The sequence below is a fragment of the Hippoglossus stenolepis genome, chromosome 11, assembly GCF_022539355.2.
Source record: "Hippoglossus stenolepis isolate QCI-W04-F060 chromosome 11, HSTE1.2, whole genome shotgun sequence".
NCBI lineage: Eukaryota > Metazoa > Chordata > Actinopteri > Pleuronectiformes > Pleuronectidae > Hippoglossus > Hippoglossus stenolepis.
Window position 1 is genome coordinate 24,316,760 of NC_061493.1, and position 25,896 is coordinate 24,342,655.

Genomic DNA, 25,896 nt, shown 5'->3' on the forward strand with positions numbered 1-25,896 from the left:
TGTCTCGGTCTTACCAGGGCACCTGCCCAGGTGTTTGACGTCGATCTGCTCCTGCTTCATGCACGACGCCTCTCGGACCAGACAGGGGTTGTTGTAGGAGTTTCCGTCGGTGGCACACACGGGGTTTTCGTTGTGGCCGCTGCAGTCGATGTTACATATGCACCTGAGGAGAGGAGTCACGCATCAGAGCAGATTCTCACAGTTTGTCACAGGAGCAGAAAAGCAGGAGCTGTCCCAGATTAACCAGCAATACGGTTTCAATGGATTCAATCATCAATCACTTCCAGGTCACATGAGTAGACGCAGGTTTTTATCGGCTCTGATCATCAGTGATGGAAACACGACGGCGAGGTGAGAGAGCGCCTCAGCCGTCGGTGGTCGACGCACTCGGAAAAACCCAGAAAGGCAAACTCCTCAAGTGGCCGATGAGAAAGGAGTTAATCACCTTTAGCAAGTTGAGCAGCTTTGCTAATATTGGTGTTAAAGAGGTTTTACTCTGGTGGCAACTTGTGCAAATTAACAAAACGTTTTTTATCTTTTTTTTCTGGACAATCCTGCAGGAATGTTCAAAGTGTGTGAGAGATGAGACAGAATCAAGTGATCTGACTGAATCCAAAATAAACTCAAAACTACAATTTGCAAATTCAATATATAAATATGAAGTGAATTTTAAATTGAGTCTATTTAATCTTGAACATTCAACACATCACTTCCAAAGCTTTTGAAATTTCCCCCAGTCGCCATCTTGTCTACGTAGTGGAGCAGGAGGGACAATCCTAGAAACCCGAAAAGTCGTTTCACGTAATTTTCCCACAAGGAAGTAAAACATTGATCATTTCATTCAAGTTGCGCAAATCAGCTGAGAGATCATTTGTTTACATGTTGGGATCCTCATTTTCAGAGTACTCAGAGTACTCAGAGTACTCAGAGAAATCAGAGTACTCAGAGTACTCAGAGTACTCAGAGAAATCAGAGTACTGCATGTGAGTGTCCTGACTGAAGTCTCTGGTTGGATTTGGTTTCTGTAGATTCAGGTCTGGTTCACCCTCAGCTCTTCCAGATGTTTAATTTCAAACCAGATGTTGGGAGTTCTGTTTACTCGTCTTCCTCGTCTGTGAAATATTGTTTCACGTGTCGGTTCAGTTACTTGATGGCGTCACAATGGACGTATTAAAAGCCGCTGGGGCCCGGCTGAGCCTGCATGTGTGCAGGGCCGGGCTCTTGTGCTAAACACCAGTAGAGACCCTCCGGACCGTGGCACCTGTGACGGGCCCTCACCCACGGACACTCACCACACGTCCTCCGAGTCCTCGTCACACTCTGCTCCGTATTTACACGTGCTGCACTTGGTGAACTTCTTCCCAACGTCTGAGCCTGAGCCTTCGTCGTCTGGGGAAAAAACAACAACCTGTGATATAGATTTTACAGGAAACGTTTTTCTCAGAGCTACATTAAAGACGAATGAATTCCTTTGTCTCTGTGTTTATTAAGAACAAACTCAGAATGAGTCGTTCGGTAGAATGGACACAACAAAAAAAGTATCCTGATTATTTACTGTTTACAGAGGAGACGTCATAATAAAAATTAAAGACAGGTGTAGATGGAATAAATATAGATCTATAAAAAAGATATAATGATCTTATTCAAATAATAATAATAATAATAATAATAAGCCTCTTTTCAGGCTCACGTCACTTGATTTCTCTTTTTTAAAACAACCTCCAGCTAAAGTCAGTTTCTGTTCCGGTGAGCGCCGTCGTGCCGTTAACACTGATGACACCGTTTCATTTTCCAGCCCCGACACACGCGGCTCACACACACTTTCCTATCAGAGTCCTGGAGCTTATCGGCCCAAAGGAAACAGAGCCACGCGTGATCCTCTCGTGACATCATTACTATCATCACCATTACAGGGGACGCGTCTAATGTCCTCACGCATGACGGTGTCCATTCCCCAGCAGAGAGCGAGTTCAGAGCGGACAAGACGTCGACGCGCTTGTCCCATGATTCATCACGTGTAGTGTTGTTGTAATAAAGGAAACGCTTGGTGCTGAAATTAGTCCACATGACAGGAGCTGTGCTGATCCTCCTGCAGGGGGCAGAAATCCTCACCTGCAGCCGTTCAGGTTTCTGCTCAACCTTAAAATCTCAAATAAAAAAAACAAAGCAGGCGTCGGCGTTTGAGGATATAAGAACAGCCTGAGACGTCATGAGTGGTTGAGTGGATGGATAGAAGGGAGCTCGATACCTCCACTCCACGATCACTACTGCACTGTGATCGCACTGTGTGTGTGTGTGTGTGTGTGTGTGTGTGTGGCTGACAGATTGACCTGCTGTGTGTGGATGTATTGAACATGCAGAGCTCAGTCGGGGCTCGGAGGCTGCCGATCGATCGACGAGGATCTGCAGCAGAGAGGCTCTTTGTTTCTTTGCTGACTTTGCTGTGCGCACACACACACACACACACACACACACACACACACACACACACACACACACACACACACACACACACACACACACACACACACACACACAGCTGGACCACTCGGTTCCTTTTTCACAAGGCCTCGTTTTAGACTCGTCTACAAACATACATGACTCTGGTTTTTCTCTGACGGAGGAATTTCAGTCCGTTTCTGACAAATTCTGTTTATATACGAGTAAACTGCATCAACAGACTTGTTCAGGAGGAAACATTATTGTAAGTGGATTTTACTTTCTGTTGATGCCACGAGGATGTTCTGTTAATGCATGGAATGAAATTACAGCTTTGTTTCTTCCTCTTTGTGTCTTTACTGTCGCTCAGCAAAAATATCTCCAGTAGTAAAAATCATTTCTTAATTGATTGTATTTTCTGCTGCTGTAACAAAAGGAAGTCGGAGGCTGACGGGAAGGTTTTTGCTTCACTCAGTGGAAAACACACGACTGTAAGTTTGGAATCATTTGGTGTGAGAGTCTCGTGCTGTTATTTCACACTTACAAATCAAACACAACTCTAAACTCACTGTAGGAGTGAGAGTGAAAGATTGTTTGTCTCTGTATGTCCAGGTTAAACCCGCCCTCTGCCCAATGTCCGCTGGGGTTTGCCTCCAACCCTGAAAAGATATGTGGTGCAGATGATGGATGAGTGGATGGAGGAAATCATCATCATTATTTCCAGCAGAGCAGGAACTCTCAGTCAAGTCCAGCTTTTCTGTGACGCCGCTGTGAACCTTTACTTCCTGTTTGAAAAGCAGGCGCAGTTTCACGGGCAGATGTGTTTTGAGTCGGCAGGCGAGCACATGTTTGGAGAGAAGAAGACAAACAGAGTCCAGACATTTAATAATTTATCTCCGAGGCTCGACCGGTCCATCGCCTGTGGGAGATCACCGGCTCGTTGACTCCACCCACACGCAGATGGTGGAGATACCGTCTCTCCGGACGCCGCCTCCAATTAAACCCCCCGGCAGCCATATTTAACAGCAAACACTGCGGCCGGCGCTCCCAGATGGTCTCAAAATGCCTCTGTTGCCAAATTTGGCAAGAATGAGTCTTTCAGCTCGACTCCCACGAGACAGAAAATATCAGTCTGTTCATCGGGGGAGGAGTTAATTCAGAGAATGAAATCCTCCACGTGGCCTTTATTAGAGAAGTTAATATTCAACGAGGGGGGGCGGCGGCAAATAGAGACACAGAGGAAGATTACAAGCTTGGACCTCAGCACTGATTTGTTTGTGGAGGGCAGATAAAGATTCAGCTGTAATTGATTTTTGTTTGACTTTCACTCGCAGCAGACGAGAAGTCGGAAATCAAAGCTTAAAAAAAAAAAAACACTCACCGTCTCCGTCTCCTGAACCGGAGCCGGGATCTGTGAAGACACAAGAGACAACCATCACTTCTACTGTTATTAACACACACACACACACACTATGCACACACACACACACACAAGAAGCATGAAGTAAATCAATCAATCAATCAGTAGGTGAAGAGAGGTTAGGATGCAGTTAGCTTAGCTTAGCATAAAGAGGGGCAGCAACATTCAAAAACACACCTACCAATTTAAACATGCTGGTTTTCTGACTCTGTTATGACATGAGCAGATTTTGAATCCTTCATGAGTCAAATCAACACAAACAGGTAATAACGTCCCAGTCGTCCCAGTCGTCCCACTCGTGCACTGCAGCAGGTCCCATTGGCTCAGAGCTGCAGCTCCATTAGGAAATGGACTCTTGCAGGAGAAATGTTGGCGTGGCAACCTTGAATTAAGAGATGGACGCTGTGTTTGTGGCGTCTGGCAGCTGCTGCTGCTGCTGCATTAAGAGATGGACACAGCTTTGTCCAATTAAATTTCACCTTTAGCTGCGGCACTTCTTTACAAAGTCATCGTGAGGTTTTTTATTTTTTTGTGTGGAAAAGGAGGCAGCACTGAGTGTGTGTGTGTGTGTGTGTGTGTGTGTGTGTGTGTGTGAGTCTCTCAGGGGCAGATCCAGGAAGTATTTTGTCTCTTTCTTTAACATTTTTACTGATTTCTCAGAGAATAATTCATAGGTCTTGATTCAAATAAAAAGGGTTCACAGGACTGGTTTTTATGAGTGAGTGTAATTTGGTCTTCTCTCTCCTCTCTCTCTCTCTCTCTCTCTCTCTCTCTCTCTCTCTCTCTCTCTCTCTCTCTCTCTCTCTCTCTCTCTCTCTCTCTCGGGGGGGTGATGTGGCGGTTCAGACCTCTGCTGACCTGTGATCACATCCCAGGGAGGAGGCTCCGCCCTCCCGTCTCCTGTGACTGTCTTTCTACGTTTCCTCCTCCTCCGCTGCTGCTCAGGGATACGGACTCGAGTATTCGTGCCGTCGCCTCGGCTCACAGCCGCCGAACGCTCCAATTACAGGAAGCATAAATCTCAGGGAGAGGAAATTGCAGGAGGACGGGAGCGAGGGAAGCGGAGGGCATATCGCAGCGCCTGATCCCCGGTGTAACGGGTAATAAGAGCAGATCGCCAGGCAGGGTCTCCAGGGAAATCAGACCTCCTCCCCTGCAGATGGAGTTGACCGCCACTACCGACACCACTGCTCTGGTGTTACTAGACGTTTCTCAGAGTGGGATGTAGTTGTGATGTAGCAACAATATGTTAACAGCTTCCAACTTAGTTTGTGTTTGTCTCTTTTCTCTCGTGCACGTCACCTCCATGAAGACATGCTCTTCCCATCTTGATGTGGACGAAGTTGTCTGCACCGAGCCCTGATCTCAACCCCCCCAGCACCTGTGGTCCCCTCGGAAACCTCTGCAGGACTCTGGAGGGTCCTCACACCCAGGCTTGGGAACCCCCCCCGCTCTGGGAGGACGTTAACGGCTCTCATCCGTGGCCCCAAATTATGGTCCATTACAATAAATGAAAAGATGTGATACAACCCTGCAAACCTCTGACCTCAATCAACCAATCAGTGTTAATTCAGGTCTCCTCTGTGTTTCCTGGCAGACTCACCGGGGGAGCAGGGGCCATCGGACACCCGGGAGATGAGTCTCTGCTGTTTGCAGGACGCCTGTCGCCTGTAGCACTCGTTCTGGTAGGTGTCGCCGTTGGAGCCACACACAGGGATGTAGTTTTTGTGGCACTGGAAATCAAACACAATCGAATGTTAATTAAGTGTCGCGCCGTCCACGGGACGCTGGACCAACTCCAAACCTGGTGCTGGTGACTCCCAGCGGGCGGCCGAGGGCGGCGGAAGGACAAGGACGTCAGAAAGAGCTCACCACCTCAACACTTTGACCAAAACATCACTACTCAACTAACTAAAGTAAATAGTCAAATAAAGAAAAATAACAGAGTCAATCAGTTGAACCTTTAGTCCGAGCGGACGTTTGTGTTGTATTTGAAGTGTCGGATTTAAAAACATAAACTGAGGCGTTCAAAGACCAAAACAGCCAAACTGGAACTCGTCCGAGGTCAGAGGTCAGCGGCTCTTTTCTGACCAAAGTCACAGACTTCAGAGCTCAGAGGTAGAACTTCAGCGAGAGGAGCCACAGAGATGAATGTCAGAGCACGACGCCCGGATGAAAACAAGCTGTCAGTTATATAACATGTGATGTGTTTGAATCAATGAGCGTGTGAAGCGCCTCGTTCAGCAGCGAGAGGAGGATCTGGAGCTTCGTTCATTCTGCATGAAGGCTGAGAGCAACTGACCCGACTCTGCTACAAACTGCAGCAGCTGCCAAGGACACATATCAGCCTTCACCAATCCATATTCTATTAACTCACAGCCATCAATCATTTAGCAGCGGTGCCCTGCAGGGAGGACCTCAGTGACCTCTGCTACAAACACTCTCACTCTGCTGCTTTACAAACTGTACGAATGAAATCCACTGCAGTGACGCCCGCGGCTTCTCGAGAATTCACCAGTGACAAACCACGGCAGCGATCAACCGGGGCATCCAGATTACGGAGCACGTGGGGACAGATCCTGAGCTCAGAGCGAGTTCTGGGAGCGAGTGGAGACGAGAGCAGAGTGTGGTCGAGCAGCAGGACGTCCTCTCGCTTGTTATCTTCAAAGACGCCAGCGCTCTGTTTTGGCAGTTTGTCTCCATCACATCCAAACTCCAGCTGAGACGAGAGAAGGTTTTTCATGGATGTGAAGAAACGAAGCATCGTCGTGTCGAGTCTACGTTCGTCAGCATTAAAGCGTCTTTCACACTAGACAAAAAAGGATCCTCCTTCGGATCCATGGACAAAACATCACTGGAGGACAGACCAGGACAAAATGAACAGTTTTTCTTATCGTCAGTGCTTTGAGTTGGCATTAATAATATACATCATCCTCATCCTCATCATCCTGCAGCAGGATTGGTTTTGATTCTCCAGGTATCAGCAGACAGGATGTCAAACAGATGCTGCCCCAATTCTGCATCATGCTTTGTTTCTTTTATACCAAATCTAAATTAATACTTTTAACACAGCTCCGAAGCCTGAACAGGTTCTTCTATCTTTAAAAAAAACACAAAATGAGAACATTCTTGTGATGTTTTCTGAGAACTTCCCCTCACAGCTCATGTTGGTGAAGATTCTCAGCCCTTCAGATAACAGCAGAGGAGAAACTCCTCCTCAAGTTGCCTCAGAAAACTTCTTCTCAAGTTTAGTTGACTGTTCACATTCTGGTCAGACTTTTTACACATGCCTCTAATCTGGGAGAACATCGGGCTCGGACAGAAAATCAAACCCTGACTCGCTAACTGGAGCCTTTCCCAGCTACTGAGCTCCTCCCTTTGTGACATCACAGAGCCCAGCTCCCTGGACCTGTGGTTGAAGACTGCAGCGTCGAGGTGGAAATCCTCAGCCATGATGTCGACTGTTTATTTAGCTCAAACTATGTTTGATATCATACAAAAAGCACAAGAGCGTCATGATAACATGTTTACAAATTAGATTTTCACTGAACCACAGTTGTCAGTTCTGGTTCTTTCACTTCTTCCTCTGCTCTTTGCTGGTTCGCTGGTTCATGACAGATTCATTCACCTCATAACAGGAATCACACAAACTGAGCCAGGTGATGCTTGTCAGGATCCTGGAGAACGATGGAGGAGTCACCTGAACCTTCACAGCACAGACTGGGTTTTTACTTTATGTTAATCCGCCACAGGAAATAGTCCCCTGAAAAACAACAGTGAGCATTGGTTCCATTTATATAACTGAGAATCAAAAGGGAAACTAAATAGTTGTGAGGTGTCTTTAAAGGTTTACATCTTCAGTGGGGACCAGTGGGTTCAGAGCTGAGAACCACAGACGGAGGCTGGAGAGAGATTCTCAGTTTCACCAGCGAAGAAGAAATAATGAAAAAGCATACCTGGAACTGGCAGACACATTTGAGCTGAGCTCCGTCGTCTCTGCAGACGCCTCCGAACCGACAGGAGGCGTCATCGCACACCCTCAGGTCGCTCTTCTTCTCCGACAGGTCTGCAACACAAACAGAGGGAGGACGTTTTCATGACTCGGGTCTTATTTGTGTGACAGATACAAGTGAGTCCGGCTGCAGTGATTAGACAGTGTCATGGACATCGTGTCCACTTCCTCCCATCAACATTAAATATCTGGGATGAAGACGCCACCATCTTTAATCTGCAGACGTCGTTTGGAGCCAGAGTCTACGCAGGACTGATGTTGGAGCCCTCAGTGCGCTGGAGGTTTAGATTTTCCTGGAACAGAACCTGGACGTTCTGCCAGGCAGGAACCATGTCGGGACCGGGCCAGCAGACCAGCAGCTGATGGGAGGAGGGTTTTAACCTGAGCTGCACTGGATCCAAAGCAAAAGATATAAGTTTCCCCTGAAACCTGCTGCATCATATCATTAGCGATCAGCGCCACTACACACACACACAGACCCACACACACACAGACCCACACACACACACACACACACACACACACACACACACAGACCCACACACACAGACCACACACACACACACACAGCTGGCACCTTGTGGGTGGGGGGGGGTCATGTCTTGTCTGATAATAACAGACCTCAGCGACTCAGAAATGTGCAAACAGCGACTTAAATTATCCACATTTCCTCTGAGATAAAAGACAGATTCCTGTGTTTCGAAGCTGAGTTGACTTTGAAGAGCTGCATAATGACCTGTCATTACTGTTTGAGAACCTCCTCCGCTCCTAAAAATGTCCACCGCTGGCCTCAGTAACAACCGGGCACAAAAAAACAACCTGAAGCCGAGCAGCTGGAGGTGGGGGGGGTGAAACCAGGACGGAGACGCAGCAAACAGAGGAAACTAACCTTCAGATGTGAGGAGCGAGGAAATTAAACACAAATTAACGACGTCAGGAAAAAGTAGGAGGTAAACACCACAACTAAAGAAACGTTTAACCCTTCGAAGCCTCGGCTTTTAGACGAAGTGACGAAGTATTGACGACATTTAGGGGAAACTCAACTCGACTTCTCCAGCTAATTCATCCAAACATTGTGTACACACGTTAGAGAGCAGCTCAGGGCCCAGAGGCCTCCTGTGTGTGTGTGTGTGTGTGTGTGTGTGTGTGTGTGTGTGACAGGGAGGTGAGTGGGTTCTGTTTCCTGGTTGCAGGTTTCAGAAAGCCCAGTTTCTTAGAGCCAGACAGTTTTATGCTGAACAACAAGCAGCCTCCAGCTGGCGACAAACACAAATGCAAATGAAATTGTGTGTGTGTGTTTGGACCAAAGGAAACGAACCACAGTGTGTTTCCAGTCTGAAATGTGTGCGTGTGTATGTTGTGTGTGCGTGTGTGTGATGCTGGCTGTTGCTGATATATCTTTGTGGATCTGTGTGTGTGTGTGTGTGTGTGTGTGTGTGTTGAGGCTCCTCGCCCTCATACATTTTACAACAGAAACACAGATTTGAAATGCACATAATTTGGTCTTTTGGATCAGAGCAGAACTAAAGAAGCTGACGGCGCGAGGCAGCAGCCACCCCCCCCCAGGCACATCCACCCCCCAGATCCCATGAGCCCGGTGCGGTCGTCATGGCCACCTCAGCACCGCTCCATCCACCCTCCCCATCACTGGCTCGTTATCTAAACCCCTCCTTCCTCGCCCGTCCACTGCAGTTCTGCCTCTGGACGTTCATACGTCATCTGTCTGCTGCTGCGAGGCCTTCGACACTCTCCACATCCTTTAACCGCTGCAGCCGCTGTCTGTGCTGCAGCGGAGTGTGTGTCTGTGTGCGTGTGTGGACAGATTATTTCACCACAGCATCACAACTTCAAGAGACTCAATACTAGACTGTAAATAAAGACGTCCCGCCCACACACGCTCCCGACCAATCAGGAGTCAGTCTCAGCTGTCAATCATGACGTCTCAGCCTGTTTTTATATCATCAAATAACTGATTCAAACCAAACTGATCAGAAACTTGAACAAACATCAGAGAGAGAAGAACGACCTGAAATCACAGAAACATCTTTACAAACATTTATTTAACGTTTACTTTGGTCCATGTCCCATCTGCTAACATGGAGGAGGAGGAGTTTATAACCTATACTGCAGCCAGACACCAGGGGGCGCTCCAGGTGGGGGGGTCTTCAGGGTCTATGCTTACAGGCTATGGGTCTAATCCTGGAGTCCTGACACACTACACACACAAACAGCACACACCAGCACACTAGCACACACACACACACACACACACACACACACACACACACACACACACACTAGCACTCTCTTCAGCAGAGACATGGAGCAGCAGAGGGAGGCGGCGTGACATTAGTGTAAAATACCAGCGTCACTGATGCATGATGGGACTTCAGGTCCCCTCCACGCTCAGAGACAGACATGTCCATGTGTCATTCGGAGGCCTAGAGGACTGGAGAGCAGGGTGTGATGGCGTCCTGTGTGGTGACGCTTCAGAGCTGAAGGTTGAAGTTACTAACTGAAGCTGTGAGGAGCGTTCAGACGCCATCACCGTCCGTCAACACAATGACAACATTTTCCTGTCGTCTCACACCTGCTGCACACAAGTGGGTCATCGTCCTGACGGTGGCAGGAACGATGCTGATTGGAGGCTGATCTGAAGCGATCATCAGATCCTGAAGCGTGAGAGGTTCACAGACGTGGTCTTAATGTCACCACGCCTCCCTGAGTTTAAAATGTCAATCAAGTCATAGTTTGACAGAAACAGCGAGAGAGCGAGCGCCGTCGTCACTAACCGGATGTTAGTAATATACTGAAAAACGGTGTCCTACAGCATAGAGAGGACTTGTGTCTCGTACCAGGTGGACAGTACAAGAGGACATGTTTGTTTTCATTCTGAAGTCACGTTTGATCACGAGTCTCAGGAATCGTTCAAACGCCAAGTGTGTGTTCTCACGTCAGGGCTGGATCGTGCGGTGTGTGTAAAAGATCGGTTTTATCTGTGGTCATGTTAAGATTTGAAAATCCTCTCACGAGCCGCAGACATTAAGGTCACTGGTGTCTCCTGGTGGTGGAGCAGCCGCTGGGCGTCCTGCTGCGGCAACTAATTACAACAGAGCCTGACAGAACACGGGACCGTTCACACCTGCTCAACATTCACAGTCCGCAGGGGGAGAGCCACAACACACACACACACACACACACACACACACACCCCCCCCTCAGGGTTTTATCTCTTTTCTTTTTCTGTCATCAGGAGTTATCAAGGTATATTCATTCATCACATATTACTTTCTTACTATACTTGTGTAAAATGTCATAAAAGCTCATTTAAATCCAGAAAACAAGAACCACTTAGATTTGCAAACGCAGAACGAATAGATGTTCTCAGCCTTCCTCCACCCCTGTTGCATTATGGGATGTCTGTAGGCTAACCAGTGTTCAGTGTGTTTACAGTGAGCCTGTCAGAGTCACACGAGTTTCTGAAGACGTCTGCAACACGTTCTGCCGCCACAGAGGAAATAAATTCATGACGAGTGAAGACGAGTTCACGGCGTCGGAAGAAAATCTGTCAAACAAACGAGAATCAGCGTCTGAGGATGAAAAAGAGTCGGACCGGAGATATGGACAAGCTGCAGGAACGCAGGTTTCACTTTCATCATATTTAGATAGATAGATAGATGGATGTACTTTATTGATCCCAATTTGGGAAGTTATTGTGTTACAGCAGCATGTCAAGGGCAAATTCACAAAGAGCAAAGGAGAAGTTTAAATACAAAAGATGACGAAAGAGACCAGCGTAAAAATTGCAGTATTTGAAGCATGACTAAAATAAATACATATTTCTATAAGATGTTCAAAAAAATTAAATAATATAAATTCACAGTTATTGCAGGAACTAATCCGAGGGTTTTGGTGTGGATAGAAGCTACAAGAGGTGAGAGTTATAGTCTTATTGCTGTGTTTCTGACTCATGACACTCATGAGGTCACTGTGGCCTTTGACCAATAACATTTAATACGAATCCAAATCTGAAGATCAAAGATGTCATGTTCATGTTTTTCTCCAAAAATCTCTGTCTGTGTCGCTCATGTCTCAAGAAGTGTCCATTGAATATTAATAAACTTTGAATGAACGGCTCTTTGTGCTAAATTACTGCAGGTCAGTGTTTCGGTTTGAGAGAAGAAGCAGGATCCAGACCAGACCTCTGGAGTCTGGTTCCACGTCTCCACAGACGTTAGGTTTTCTGCTGCAGATCATTTTGAATAAAGCAGAAGCTCTGTTGTGTTTTTCTAAACAACACGTCACTGCTGCTGGTGTTATAAGACCCCCGAGCACTAGTGGCTGAGACGTGGGGACGGATGTGTGGTCTGTTGAGTCTGATGAAGACTAAACACTGTGCGCCGCTCGACTCCCGCTGTTCCTGGATCTGTATTAAACGTCCTGACCGCAGCAGCTGGATGAGTTTCTGTGTGAAGAGCTTTTCTCTGTTCTCCTCTGCTGCTTGAATAAAACATGAAACACTCAGCGCCTCCTGCCCCTCCTCCTCCTCCTCCTCCTCCTCCTCCCTGTTGCTATGGGCAACAAAGCAACGCTGACGTCCTTCCTTTGCATTTTTAGATTCTTTGTTTTAGTTTTCCTTCAGATGTCAGCTCCAGCAGCAGCATGAGGCGCAGTTTAATAAAAGTGTGACGAGTCTTTATTTTAAGAATCTCTGTGATGAATCTTCAGGGATCTGAGTTACAAAAATATCCTTTGTGATTCGGTTTTTCCGTCAACAACCATCAATATTTATAATATCTATAATCCACCTGACTGAAGTGTCTCAGCAGCTGATTTACATCGACATCACTGACATGAGGCGGCTGATCCACATACCTGAAACAACTGAGCAGTGGTTTCTAGAGGTTCAAAGTGTCCTGAAGTTTAGGAAAGGTGTCCCACAAGGCTCAATCCTCGGTCCTCCTCTTCACGACAGATATTGAATCAACAATATGAAACTTTTCTACCTTAAACCAGCAGCTTGATGAAAGTGAGTCTGATGTGTGAGTGTGAACATGAGAAAGTTTCCTCCTTCTCTCCCTGAGCGTCTGTTCTCTGTAACTCTGCTGAGTGGGTTCCATCTCCTGTGAGAAGAACTGACTGAGAGTCAGCTTCAACTGTCACAACCAGCTGCAGCTGAAGAGTGAAGCTGAACTGAGATCAGTTAAAAACACTCTGAAGTTATTAAAAACCAGAGTTAATTTAGGAACACACTGGTCAGAAACGCTCAACGTCCGGCTGCTGATTCGTCGATGTAGGAGGAGGGAAACCCCAGGAAGGATGTAAACAACACAGGATCTACACAGCGTGCGATTGGACAGAAACACTGAATGTAAACAGAAGACAACTCCACGTGATGGATGGTGACGCTGGTCCCACTCATCAGATGCATCATGTCGCCACAGGCCTCAAAACAAAGTGCAGAGAATTGATTTGGTTTTGTTCTCTTGCAGCCAAACACAATCTCAGGATTCAGCTCCAGTGAATCTTCTGAATATGTCGCAGGACTAAAAATGACATTTTTACAACATTTCAATTGTTGATGTTCGATAAATGAAATGTTGTAAATACATAAACATGTGAGGAAGATGTTATAAACTCGCCAGAAGCAGAAAGTTAAATAAAGTCTGACAGCAGCAGACAAGATGAGTTTTCAGGGAACTGAACCTTCAACCCTGACAGTGACGCTGAGCAGATGCTGCAGAAGGACCTGCTGTCTAATTACCACCCTGCCTTCCTCCTCCTCCTCCCCCTCCTCCTCTGTAACTGCAGCTCATTTGTCCAGTTTTGTGTTTAGTCTTTTTTCCCTGGAAGGCAGATGGAGCTGCCCGGCGGACTCTCGGCTCGTTTGGCTTCATCAGCTGTTGCTGCAGACTGATCTTCACCTGGGAAGCAGCGAGTGCAGCGCAGAGAGAGCGGCTTTGATGTTTTATTCATGTCGAACAGATCACAGCGACACAGAGACTCCTTCCAGGTTCATTCTGGAGTCTGACGCCGAGGCAGAGCAGGAAGTAATTGACCTCCAGGGAAGTGGCTGTAACACAGGCCCTGCTGCCAGTGTGGTTGGTTACTAACAAGACAATTAAGATCCTCATCAACTGCAACACAGTTTACAGCTTACAGATAAAAAATGATTTCTCACACACCTGGAAACCTCAACAACTGTTCTCTGCTATGGCAAGAATCAAAGTGCACGAGAGACTGAGGATGAACATCCTGACGGTCTCATGTTCACGCTCCTGTGAAGATTCCTTGGTAGAGTCGAGCTAAATCAAATCATCCCTTCTGGAGCCACACATTGGAACCTCAGGTTGTTTCTTTGCTGCTGGCCTCACATGACACCACGAGGCAACAAACTAGATAACGTTTTCTCAATATGGACACGTTGTACCTGGTTAGAACAGGAAGAATCTCGGCTAAACGCCATGACAACCATTTTCACCGAAACCAAACACAATTCAAACACCAAGCATCTAAATCAGCACGTCGACCAAACACACAAACTCTACACGTCCACAAAGTACCGACGATCATTCTGCTTCAGGCCAAAAACACAAACTCCACAGAATCAGTATCGTTCTGATCTGTCTGCGACCAACACTCACTGAACAGGAGCTAAAATACAGTTCACATCACAGAGCGACTGACAGACGTTACGCCTGGTGAAGTCCAGCACCGAGCTGCAGAGCGCCACCTGCTGTTCTCCACTAAAACCTCCCTAACTTTGCTCTGCTTCACTCGATTAGAATAAAATGTGATGATCTGAGGTTCGCACGTTGTATTATGGATCGTTAAAGGTTTTTGGCTACGCCCACGTGATTTCATAGGATATGAATATGACATATTTACTCAAAGTTTTTTACATTTCTGCAGTAACAGTTGAGAGCTAAATCTCTCTTTTGTCTTCCCGATGAAACAGAACTGAACAGAAAGTGTGAATAGCTGTGAAATCAAATCGCCTTTCAATCAATATTCGGGCGGGAAGTTTTAATGTCTGCAGTGCTGTTAACACGGTGACGGCTCAGGTTAGGAGAGGATGAAGACGAGACAGAAAATAAAGACAATCTGAGACCTGGATCCTGAAACTGCACAAAACCAAGACGGCGCTCTGCTCAGACGCCACGTAACGGCTGCGTCTCCAAACGTGTCGTGAGGCTGAATCCCCTCTTTGTTGGCCCGTTGTGTTTCAGGCCACGTCGGGAGCAGCGGGGGGCTGCGACAGATTTCGGGTTGTTTGTGAGCTCGTGGCATCGGCGTCCACGAGGCTCGTAAACAGTCCCAACATGCAGAGAGGCCGTGAAACAGCCTGTGAGAATCGGCTGGAGGACAAAAGCCCCTCTCAGTCTCCGCTTGGCTCGTCTGAGTGCAGACTCTCTGAAGAGCTTTCCACAGCGAAGGAAGCACTTCAGCACAAAAACAAAGCAGATTTATTGCAGGGAAATCACACAGATCAGTGCACAACCTACAGAGGGAAAACTCTGGGCCCTAAAAGTTAAGAGCTGTGAGTTAAACCCTGTTTTTATCTTTGACATTTGTGTGGCAGCAGCCGTTCAATATATTTACATCCACTAATCACTCTTTTTGCATGCAAGTGGGTTTCACAGAATAAAGTGGAAACCAGCAGCGACGCATGAGGAAAACATGGAGAACAAAAATCCTTTGAATGTTAAATATTTGCTCAGAAACGCAGCTTTCACCATCGAACCTGCTCAATTCAATCACCTGAAAGCTCAGAGTCAACAAAACGACGCCTTCGCACAGATTTACACACTGCCCCTCCCCCCCGCCTCGTTGCAGCACTGAATGGATTCAGCCGAAGAGTCGCCGATGCGAGACTAATCAGGTCCCATTCCAATTCTGGGCACAGCAGAGGACACCAGGCCCCCGGTCCACGAGCTCACACAGTAAACCAGCAGGTGATTTGCACTTGATGCATTTGAATTGGTGCACAAAGAGGTCCGGGGCTGTGTGCGTCGTGTGCAGTGAAATGCATCACCCCCTCTGAGGTGTCAGCAGCCTTCCACTCTGCTGTGCATTCAGACAAGCACCAGCCTTGACCCCGGCTGGAGCTGACGACTCTTTGTCCGTCCACGGTCACTGGGCGGGGAAGCTAACCCTGAGTGTTGCGGTGGCTAATGGCTCCACAACCAACCCTGCAGAGAATATGAGCTCCTGAGGTTCACAGTGACGAAGGCCGAGGAGGATAGAAGAATCCCTGCAGACACGTAAACCGACAAACCACCGAGAGGATGATGGACGACGGCCGCAGAATTAAAAGGCAGCTCTGCTGAATTATATAGCGCCTCCGGCATGAAAATATTGGTTCAATCAATTTCTGCAGGATAAATAAATGTATGAACCGGCCTGTGTGGGTTATTTTGTCATGGAGAATTCATCACCATCAGCTAGAAGCTGCTCTTCATCCTCCAGCTAATAACAAGACTGACGGGACATAAAGACACAGTTGAGTCTTCAGGGCAGACGGCAGCGCAGGGTTTACTGGTTTACTTTGTCTGCTGGGTTTAGGTTGTAATAATATTGTAAAATCATAAAAATGATTTTGGTCACAAACGACTTAGAAAACAAACATAAAACTGGAATATTTGTCCAACATGAGGATTCCTGGTGCTGCAGCCAAATGTCATTGTTCAATGTGGAAGTGAAGACGTGACCTTTGTCGGAGAAAGTGAGTGTTTTAATGAACGGATTATATTATATAAAAGGGTAATTAAGCTGATTCTCTTCTTGGTTTAAGGGATTTAGGGATAAAAACCGATTATGACTGAATGACCAAAGTTAAAACCACCCCTGAGTTAAGTAACGTTAATTAAAAATGAATGCTCTCTGAAGTTTTTAATGGGATAGTTAATAGATTATATTTAATGAAGGGATTTCTAATTGGATTTCATCATTACTTCACTGGTTTTATAAGAGAAAAAACAAAGGAAGGTTAAGAATCTAACAGTAAAACCACTTTTGAATTTGCAGCTTGACTTTGATAATAATAATGTGTTTTTTATAGGTTAAGATGAAAACAGGAATATTGAGCACAAACAAGATTGGACTGATTATTATTATTGAATATAAGGTTATTTTAAAGGGTTTCTTCATGTTTTAGGAGGTTGAAAACATTATAATTCAATATAACCAGACTTAAAGACACTGTGTCATTGACTTGTAAATATGTTTCAGGGGGAAATTGATACAGTAATTCCTAGATTCAAATATAATTATGTATTTTCATCTTTGTATGCATCTCCGAGTTTGACTATGCATCAGAAAGTTAAATTTCTACAGCTGCGTTCTCACAAAGTGTCAAAGGAACACTCAATATATTAATATAAAGACATTTTAAGAAATTCCAATGGTTTTCTGCATCAATTCATGATCTTCAAGAAGTGACTTTAATGTTACTTCACTTTTATGGGATTTTCTTCAGTTAAAAAACCTTTACCCAGAACCCCACAGTGAACAGAGTGGTATCTACTAATTAATCTATTCATTTATTCCCATATAAGATGAAAATAAACTCGTTATTCTCTTTGAATTAGGAGTTTATAGTTAAGATATTTAATTGCTTGGAAACAGCTTTTTGATGCTCACAGTCAGCTGACGCTGATGAATCCACATGTTTTGGGCTTGAGTCTTTGTCTTAAGGAAACTTGGAACTCCTCACGCTGTCGGATTTTAGCTTTAAAAGAAAAACAGGAATGTTCTCAGCAGCAGAGGAGCCAACGCGGTAAACACAGAGCAGAATGTTTGAGGCTGAAGAACTCACAAGTTTTCCACTGATTCAAACACAGCACGGCGGAAACGGGAGGCTGGCGAGGTGCCGGGCCGCTCCTGTTACCATGGCGTTCACCACAATGCCGAGATTTAAATAAACCAGTAAGAGAGAGAATGAACACGTGAATCCCCACAGACTGTCATTAGATGCACGACAGCTCAAACCTGCAGAGAATAACTGAACATTGGGGTTCAGACGACAGCCAGTGTCTGATGAAGCCACTGAACATGAACAGCAGAGTCTGGGAGCAGCTGCTGAACGTAGTGACGCATTTAACAGCTAAAGAATCTGACGTTCCCCTCGGGAGGTGGTGGAGACCAAACACAGAGATAAAAGAGAGGAAACGCAGGATGCAACGCCACCAGGTGGACAGATTTAACCAACTGCATTCATACAGACTGAGCCAATGTGGTTGATACCTGCAGAATGATGCACAACCCTTTTGGCAGCAGTGGATTTAGACTTTTAGTCACATCAGTTTCTGCACTTCAGTCCCGGAGCTTCTGTTGTGTGTATTTTGTGTTCGTCACTACACTGTGTGGACAGTTGCCTCAGCTCCACCAAGACAAACGACTGCACTGTCACTTCTCCAGAGATATAAAGTGATCCTGGCTCCCTGCAGCTCAGAAACACAGTCTGCTGTTCGATCATCCGGTCGTGGAAACCAAAATTAATCAGCTTTTATTTAGCATTTTGATGAGCCCTTGTTTTTAATGCAGCCTGTGTTTCACAGCGAGGAATCGGTCTTGGTGAAAGCAGCAGCAGCAGCGAGGAGGCCGAGTCGCTCGAAATCTGACAAATGAGGCCTCTGCAATTTCACTCCCTTCATAAAGCTGCCATTCAGCCTAATCTACAGAGCAATCCACGCCTTCAGTATTGCCTCGCATAATTGACGGCCCACATATTAAGCCAGTGTCATAGAAATCATTTTTATTTTCTCAGCTCAGGTGGAGTTTGTCACCAAATCTTAATTGTGCCTTTAGTTAGACACCCAAAGGTCGAGGAAGATAAAGACGTGTCAGAGTGCGAAGCAGAGAAAGTCCGAATGAGCAGATGTGAGAACTCAACAGGAGATCCTCCGCAGGATCCACCACGATGCAAACATTTAAAATAAAGTCCCCTACAGGAAGTGAAGTGCCACGTTCCTCCACCCTGAAATAATATGAAGGAGCGAGAGCGAGATCAAAGAGGTGGAGGAATCAAACGCTCGCTGCTCCAAACGTCCACACCTGCGGTTCGACGGTGTCCAGACTTACATTTCATGTGGTGTCGGCTGACGGAGATTAGCTCCCGTTTGAAGTGCAAACATCAGTGGTTCATGGCGACTGAGATCCGGCGCTGGAGGGTGACGGAGAGAAGAATAACGTGGTGTAGGCTCTGTGTGCACCTGAGGACCTGCAGGAGAAGACTCACCTGAGGACCTGCAGGAAGACTACTGAGGACCTGCAGAAGACTCACCTGAGGACCTGCAGGAGAAGACTCACCTGAGGACCTGCAGGAGAAGACTCACCTGAGGACCTGCAGGAGAAGACTCACCTGAGGACCTGCAGGAGAAGACTCACCTGAGGACCTGCAGGAGAAGACTCACCTGAGGACCTGCAGGAGAAGACTCACCCTCTGCTAACACATGTGTAGAGGCTGCTGCTGGATTAGATCTCCCATGAACATGCTGACTTCAGAATCTATGAAAAGCAGCTTTGTGGTTTTTGGTCGACTGTTTCTCACGACGTGTTGATCCCAAGAGATTTTATTTATTTATAACTTTTTCCTACACAAGCTACTGAATCCACAGATCTGTGAAACAAACTAAAGTGGAGAAACTCATCCTGCTCTTAAGGAAGTGGGGATGAAAATGCCTGACGTTAAATTTTATTTGACGATAAAAATGAAAAGGGAATCTTTACACCTTGTTTGTTTAGGAGCTTCAGAACCCTGGTTCTGTTCCAGAGTGAAAACACTTTGTTGGATAGTTTGGACTTTTTGACCAATCACAGGAAGTAGAGACAGAATTAAACAATAGAAGAAGAAGAAGAAGAAGCTGCAGTCTTCACCTCCGACGATATAATGTTTGAACCACGAGGACGTTGCTGCATTTGAACTAGTGAAGTACTGTAGTACTGAGGAGTACTGTAAAGTACTGTAGTACTGTGGAGTACTGTAGTACTGTAATACTGAGGAGTACTGCCCCTGAAGGTGCTGAAGCTGATAGTTATACCATCATGATGTTACCATGCCAACCAAATGAAGCTTTGTTTCTCCATTCAAACGAGAGACTACTACCCCCCCCTCCCCCAACTGAGAACACGCCCACGTCAGATGCCTCTACAAACCAATCAGAGTCAAGTATAGGTAGACTCCTCCCACATAGGTGCTGACGACAGGACGTTCAGGAGTGAAGTGTCTCTGATTATGTCTTCAATGTAATATTCTGTAATTTTCTCACTTTCATGCTCACGCAGGTGAATCTGACCTCACACACAACAGCAGTCTCCAGCCTGTGGTGACAGACAGCTGTGGATTCACCTGAGCAGCACCTTGACTTTACAACCTTTTATCCTCCAGGTTTAATTAAACTCCAGGAGCCACCGCCGATTCACAGAGTCCACATCCAGCCCGTTGACAAACAGCTTTCATTGCCTCCTGAAAGACAATTAAAAGCGTCCGTCACCCTGTCGCGCTGCAGATAATTGGTTTGCCCTAAACTCCGCCGGCAAAACTGATCGGTGGATAATTCCTTCTCAGCTGGAGAGCAGCGACGCTCAGAGAAAGTGAAAAGACATGAGAAGAAAACAACAAGGAAAGGTTGGTCCAGTGTTCAGAAGAGTAATCTGCCCTGCACACTTGGTTCTGGCATTTCAGTTTCAAACGGTTGGTCACAGTGTTTCTCAGTCGAGAGCACCTCCACCTCATCAGAGCTTTTTAAACCAATCACAACAACCACAGCTAAATCCATCTGTCGCTCCTTCAGAAACCGACATGTTGAAAAAGGTTTGGTAAAAATCTGTTTGCTTGATTTGTGTTTGTGATTCATGAAGATTTTATAAACACGACTTAACGCTGAAATGTTTGAATATCTTCCAACAGCCTGCAGCTCTGTGAGCCACTGCAGAGGTCATGTTTCACTATCCAGCATCTTCACTGCTTCAGCCTTTGTTGCACTAAAACACTGCAGCCGATCTCAGAGGTGAACATCATCCTGCTGCCTCCATCCTCGTGTTTGCTCAGAGGCACCGAGGCAGAAGAATAGACACTCCATTCGTTTACCCTCTGATTTCCCAGCAGCCCGAGGGTCCTTCTCAAGAGTTCGCTGACAAATTATCTGTGAGGCGTCGATATATCAGCCAATCCTGGTCAGGTTGAGCAGTATTATTTACACTTAAGAGTTTCACCTCCCACAGCAGCTCCTGATCCTCGACTTGCCACGCCCCCCCCCCCCTTTGAGCGCTCTGCCTGCTCCTCACTATTCTCCACCATCCCTTCGACGGCGCAGAGCTGATGTGCTCGGGACGAGAGCTCCTGCTAAATGGCCTGAGTGTAACTTGTAAACAGCGTCGACAGAACATCAATATTCATCTGCAGCTCTGTTAACGTCACCGCTCCTCCTGAAGTTTTAATCACGCTCGGTACAGACGCCAGTTTCCTTCCACCGGGCGTCACGGTGGGAGTTGAGGAGGTTGACGAACCTGGACGAACCCCAGAGCGTCCTCGAGACTCTGTGAGAGCACCCCCAGGGGGCGGGAGACAGCAGAGGACTTCACTTATCTTGGTTGAATAAGCTCCGTCCCGACTGTCCCAGAATCTAATCTGACTCTTCGACTGCTCGAAGAAACTTTACATTCACACATTTTCAGGCGACTTCTCAGTAAAAATAGCACCAGAGCAGAGTTTTGCTTATGACTTCTTCTCGCTTCATAGCTTCCCCCCGTACCTGTCGGGCTGTTTCCAGGCGTTCGGCCAAGTCGTTTTATGAGATTTACTACAGAACATAAAGCTGTGTAACTAAAGAAGAGCAGAGAAAATCCACTCAAGTAAAACAACATTCGTGTGACAAGAGTCCGTGGCCAGATCTCGTTGGTTTTTGCTCCAATGAACAAGTTGATTGTCCGTCATGTGACTCCTCGCTGGTATATTCCTAAAGCCGTTCTAAACAAACTTCCCTCGTGTCACTGCACACCTATTTCCCAGAGGTCATCTTCCGGTCACTATCTTAGATCACACTGATCTAGTCAGAGGTGGGTACGGTATCTTTCATGTCTTCTGCTGCAGCCACTTGGAACAGCTTCAAGAACGTTGTGTCCCAGACTGAGATCAACAGAACTCTATGGTAAAGTTGAGAAGAAGTTACTCATCCATCTGTCATAATGATAATCAACCATAATATTTAACCATCCAAGGTAGACTCACCACAAGCGAAGAGATGTTATTCTCCAGTAGAAGCCACAAGTCAGTATGGTATCAACTAGGTTCTGAGAAAAGAACTACACTACCCACAATCCTCAGGTGTTATAGCGACGGCTGTGACCTCCTTGCCTATCATGCTTGTCAGTGACTGTATATAAAGACGATCACTGACTGTATATAAAGACCATCAGTGACTGTATATAAAGATGATCACTGACTGTATATAAAGACGATCAGTGACTGTATATAAAGAGGATCAGTGACTGTATATAAAGACCATCAGTGACTGTATATAAAGAACATCAGTGACTGTATATAAAGATGATCAGTGACTGTATATAAAGATGATCAGTGACTGTATATAAAGACGATCAGTGACTGTATATAAAGATGATCAGTGACTGTATATAAAGACGATCAGTGACTGTATATAAAGACGATCAGTGACTGTATATAAAGACCATCAGTGACTGTATATAAAGCGATCAGTGACTGTATATAAAGACCATCAGTGACTGTATATAAAGACGATCAGTGACTGTATATAAAGACGATCAGTGACTGTATATAAAGACCATCAGTGACTGTATATAAAGATGATCAGTGACTGTATATAAAGACGATCAGTGACTGTATATAAAGATGATCAGTGACTGTATATAAAGACGATCAGTGACTGTATATAAAGAGGATCAGTGACTGTATATAAAGATGATCAGTGACTGTATATAAAGACGATCAGTGACTGTATATAAAGACGATCAGTGACTGTATATAAAGATGATCAGTGACTGTATATAAAGATGATCAGTGAGTGTATATAAAGACCATCAGAGCCGTCCCTCCTCCAGTTTACTGACCATCAACCCACTTGAAGCTTACAGGTGATTATCTCAGCACAGCGTACTGTGGCAGGGGGTGTGCACGGAGCGGCCGCGGGTATCAACCAGTTTGCGTTTCACTGCTGAATAAAGAAATAACTCCGAGGTGAAGGCGTGTGGAGCCGGAGGAAACGCTGCTGGTCTCAAACAGCTCAGAGTCAATGAGAGGTTCATTAATAAAACAGGAGGATTCCAGAGTGACAGCTAACACTCAATTACATGACTGATGTTTTCTAATACTGAATATTTAATAAAAGCTCTAAAGAGAGAACTGTACAGCAGCATAATGAATTCATGGATATTATATATTAATGCAGCAGGATACATGCATGATAGTTAATATAACTCCTGTCCGGATGCAGTGCAGGAGTATTAACGTGACAGTGAGCACACAAACACTATTACAGCTGTTCGTTTGTTTTTAAGAGTCATTTTCTTACGTGATAAGAGCTTAAAAGAGGGGGCACTGATTCAAGGTTTCTCATCTTTCTCACAACGATCCACGACACATGAGCCAGGTCCTCAGATCACATCTCTCCTGACAAGAAGAAGGGTCGTCAAACATCTGTCCAGAACCCAAACAGCTGGAGAGGACGGACGGGACACTCCACCAACACTAGTCTTTCATTGACATCATACAAGCTCTTCTGGTTCATCGTTTATTCATCTATTTATATACTGATTCCACAAATCTCTGTCTGAACTTGGAGCCATTTGCACAGGAAGTAGGTTCAATTTTACTAAACTGAACAAACAGGCAGCAGAGCGGCGGCTGGGACCCATCAGCAGATGAGAAGCTGGGACCAGTCACCACAGCACCAACACACTGGTGTACTTCATGGGGGAAAGGCCTGGGCAGGAATCTTCTACTGGGGGAATGAACCAACACAAACACGTTGAATGAATCTAATGTTAAAATATATATTGATTTAGAGCCGAGAGAGAGAAACAGCAGCAGAGACATGTGACGTCTGTAATTAGACTCATCGGACACCTGAGGAGGAGCAGAGGTCACCACACACACAGACAGACACACACAGAGACACACAGACACACGCACACAGACACACACAGAGACACAGAGACACACAGAGAGACACACACACACACAGACACACAGAGAGACAGAGACACACACAGACACACACAGAGAGAGACACAGAGACACACACAGAGAGACACACACACACACAGAGAAACACACAGAGAGACAGAGACACACACAGACACACACAGAGACACACACAGAGACACACACAGAGACACACACAGAGACACACACAGACACACACAGAGAACAGAGACACACACAGAGACACACACAGAGACACACAGACACACACAGAGACACACACAGAGACACACAGACACACACAGAGAGACACACACAGGCACACAGACACACACACACAGAGACAGAGACACACACAGAGACACACACAGACACACAGCACAGACACACACAGAGACACACACACAGAGACAGACACCACAGAGAGACAGACACACAGAAACACACAGAGACACACACACACACAGACACACACACACACACAGACACACACACACACACAGACACACACACACAGACACACAGACAGACACACAGAGACACAGAGACACACACAGACACACACACACAGACACACAGAGAGACAGACACACAGAGACACACACACACAGAGACACACACACAGAGACAGACACACACACACAGACACACAGAGAGACAGACAGACAGACACACACACACACACACACACAGAGACACACACACAGACAGACAGAGAGACACACACACAGACACACACACACAGACAGACAGACAGAGAGACAGACACACAGAGACACACACACACACACACACACACACACACAGAGAGACACACACACACACACACAGAGAGACACACACACACACACACAGAGACACACACACAGACACACACACAGACACACACACACACACACACAGAACACACACACAGACACACACACAGAGACAGACACACACACACAGACACACACACACAGACACACACACAGACAGACACACACAGACACACAGACACACACACACACACACACACGGTAGGCAGAGTACCCCCCCCCTCTTACCGGTGCAGTCCTTCCCTTTGCCTCGACACTCTCCGCTCTGTGGGTAATAAGACGCCTGAGCCTGCGGCAGCTGCAGCGGCGCACAGAGCGCGCACACGGCCGCCAGGTACCGGAGCAGCCCGGCGGACACCATGATGACGGTGCTCCCACCTCCACGCGCGCGATTCACGTCAAGAAACGTGTCAACCGATCGAGAGTAATCCGGAGCGGAGCAGCCCCGGCTGCCGCCCGCACTGTGTCCGCGAAGGAGAGCACCGGAGCCCGGGGAGAGGAGGCGCAGAGGGCGCGGGGGAAGATGGAGGAATGTGCGGGGAGGACGCGTTCAGGAAGCCTCGGGGGCGGACGGGTGTGTCCTGGGCAGCGGCAGCGGCAGCATCCTCACCCTCCGTCCGTCCTCCGTCCGTCCTCCGCACCGAAGATCCGCGTCTTCTCCCGCAGGACTATCTCTGACTGGTGCACGGGTCCTCCGCCTCCTGATCCCCGGTGATGAAGAGGAGGCGCGGTGCGTAAAGAGAGAGGCACAACAAAGAGAGGGAGGGAGAGGGAGTGGGAGGAGAGAGAGAGAGAGAGAGAGAGAGAGGGGAGAGAGAGAGAAGAGGAGAGAAGAGAGAGGAGAGAGGGGGAGAGAAGAGGGGAGGAGAGAGAGAGAGAGGAGAGAGAGAGAGAGAGAGAGAAGAAGGGGAGAGAGAGAGAGAGAGAGAGAGAGAGAGAGAGAGAGAAGGGGGAGGGAGAGAGAGAGAGAAGAGAGAAGGAGAGAGAGAGAGAGAGAGAGAAGGGGAGAGAGAGAGAGAGAGAGAGA

At 46.7% G+C, this 25,896-nt stretch overlaps 1 protein-coding gene across 1 annotated transcript in view; it reads right to left on the reverse strand.

The window, feature by feature from the left end:
* tmeff1b (transmembrane protein with EGF-like and two follistatin-like domains 1b) overlaps positions 1–25,629 on the reverse strand; it is a 32,124-nt gene extending 6,495 nt beyond the window's left edge. Inside the window, exons 1-6 of the mRNA XM_035170045.2 lie at positions 25,098–25,629; positions 7,816–7,925; positions 5,463–5,592; positions 3,821–3,850; positions 1,293–1,389; positions 15–163 (exon numbers count right to left, since the gene is read on the reverse strand). Of these exons, the coding sequence (XP_035025936.2) occupies positions 15–163; positions 1,293–1,389; positions 3,821–3,850; positions 5,463–5,592; positions 7,816–7,925; positions 25,098–25,230 (649 nt within the window). The 5' untranslated portion in view covers positions 25,231–25,629. The remainder of the gene's footprint in view (positions 1–14; positions 164–1,292; positions 1,390–3,820; positions 3,851–5,462; positions 5,593–7,815; positions 7,926–25,097) is intronic.
* Positions 25,630–25,896: the final 267 nt, after the last annotated feature.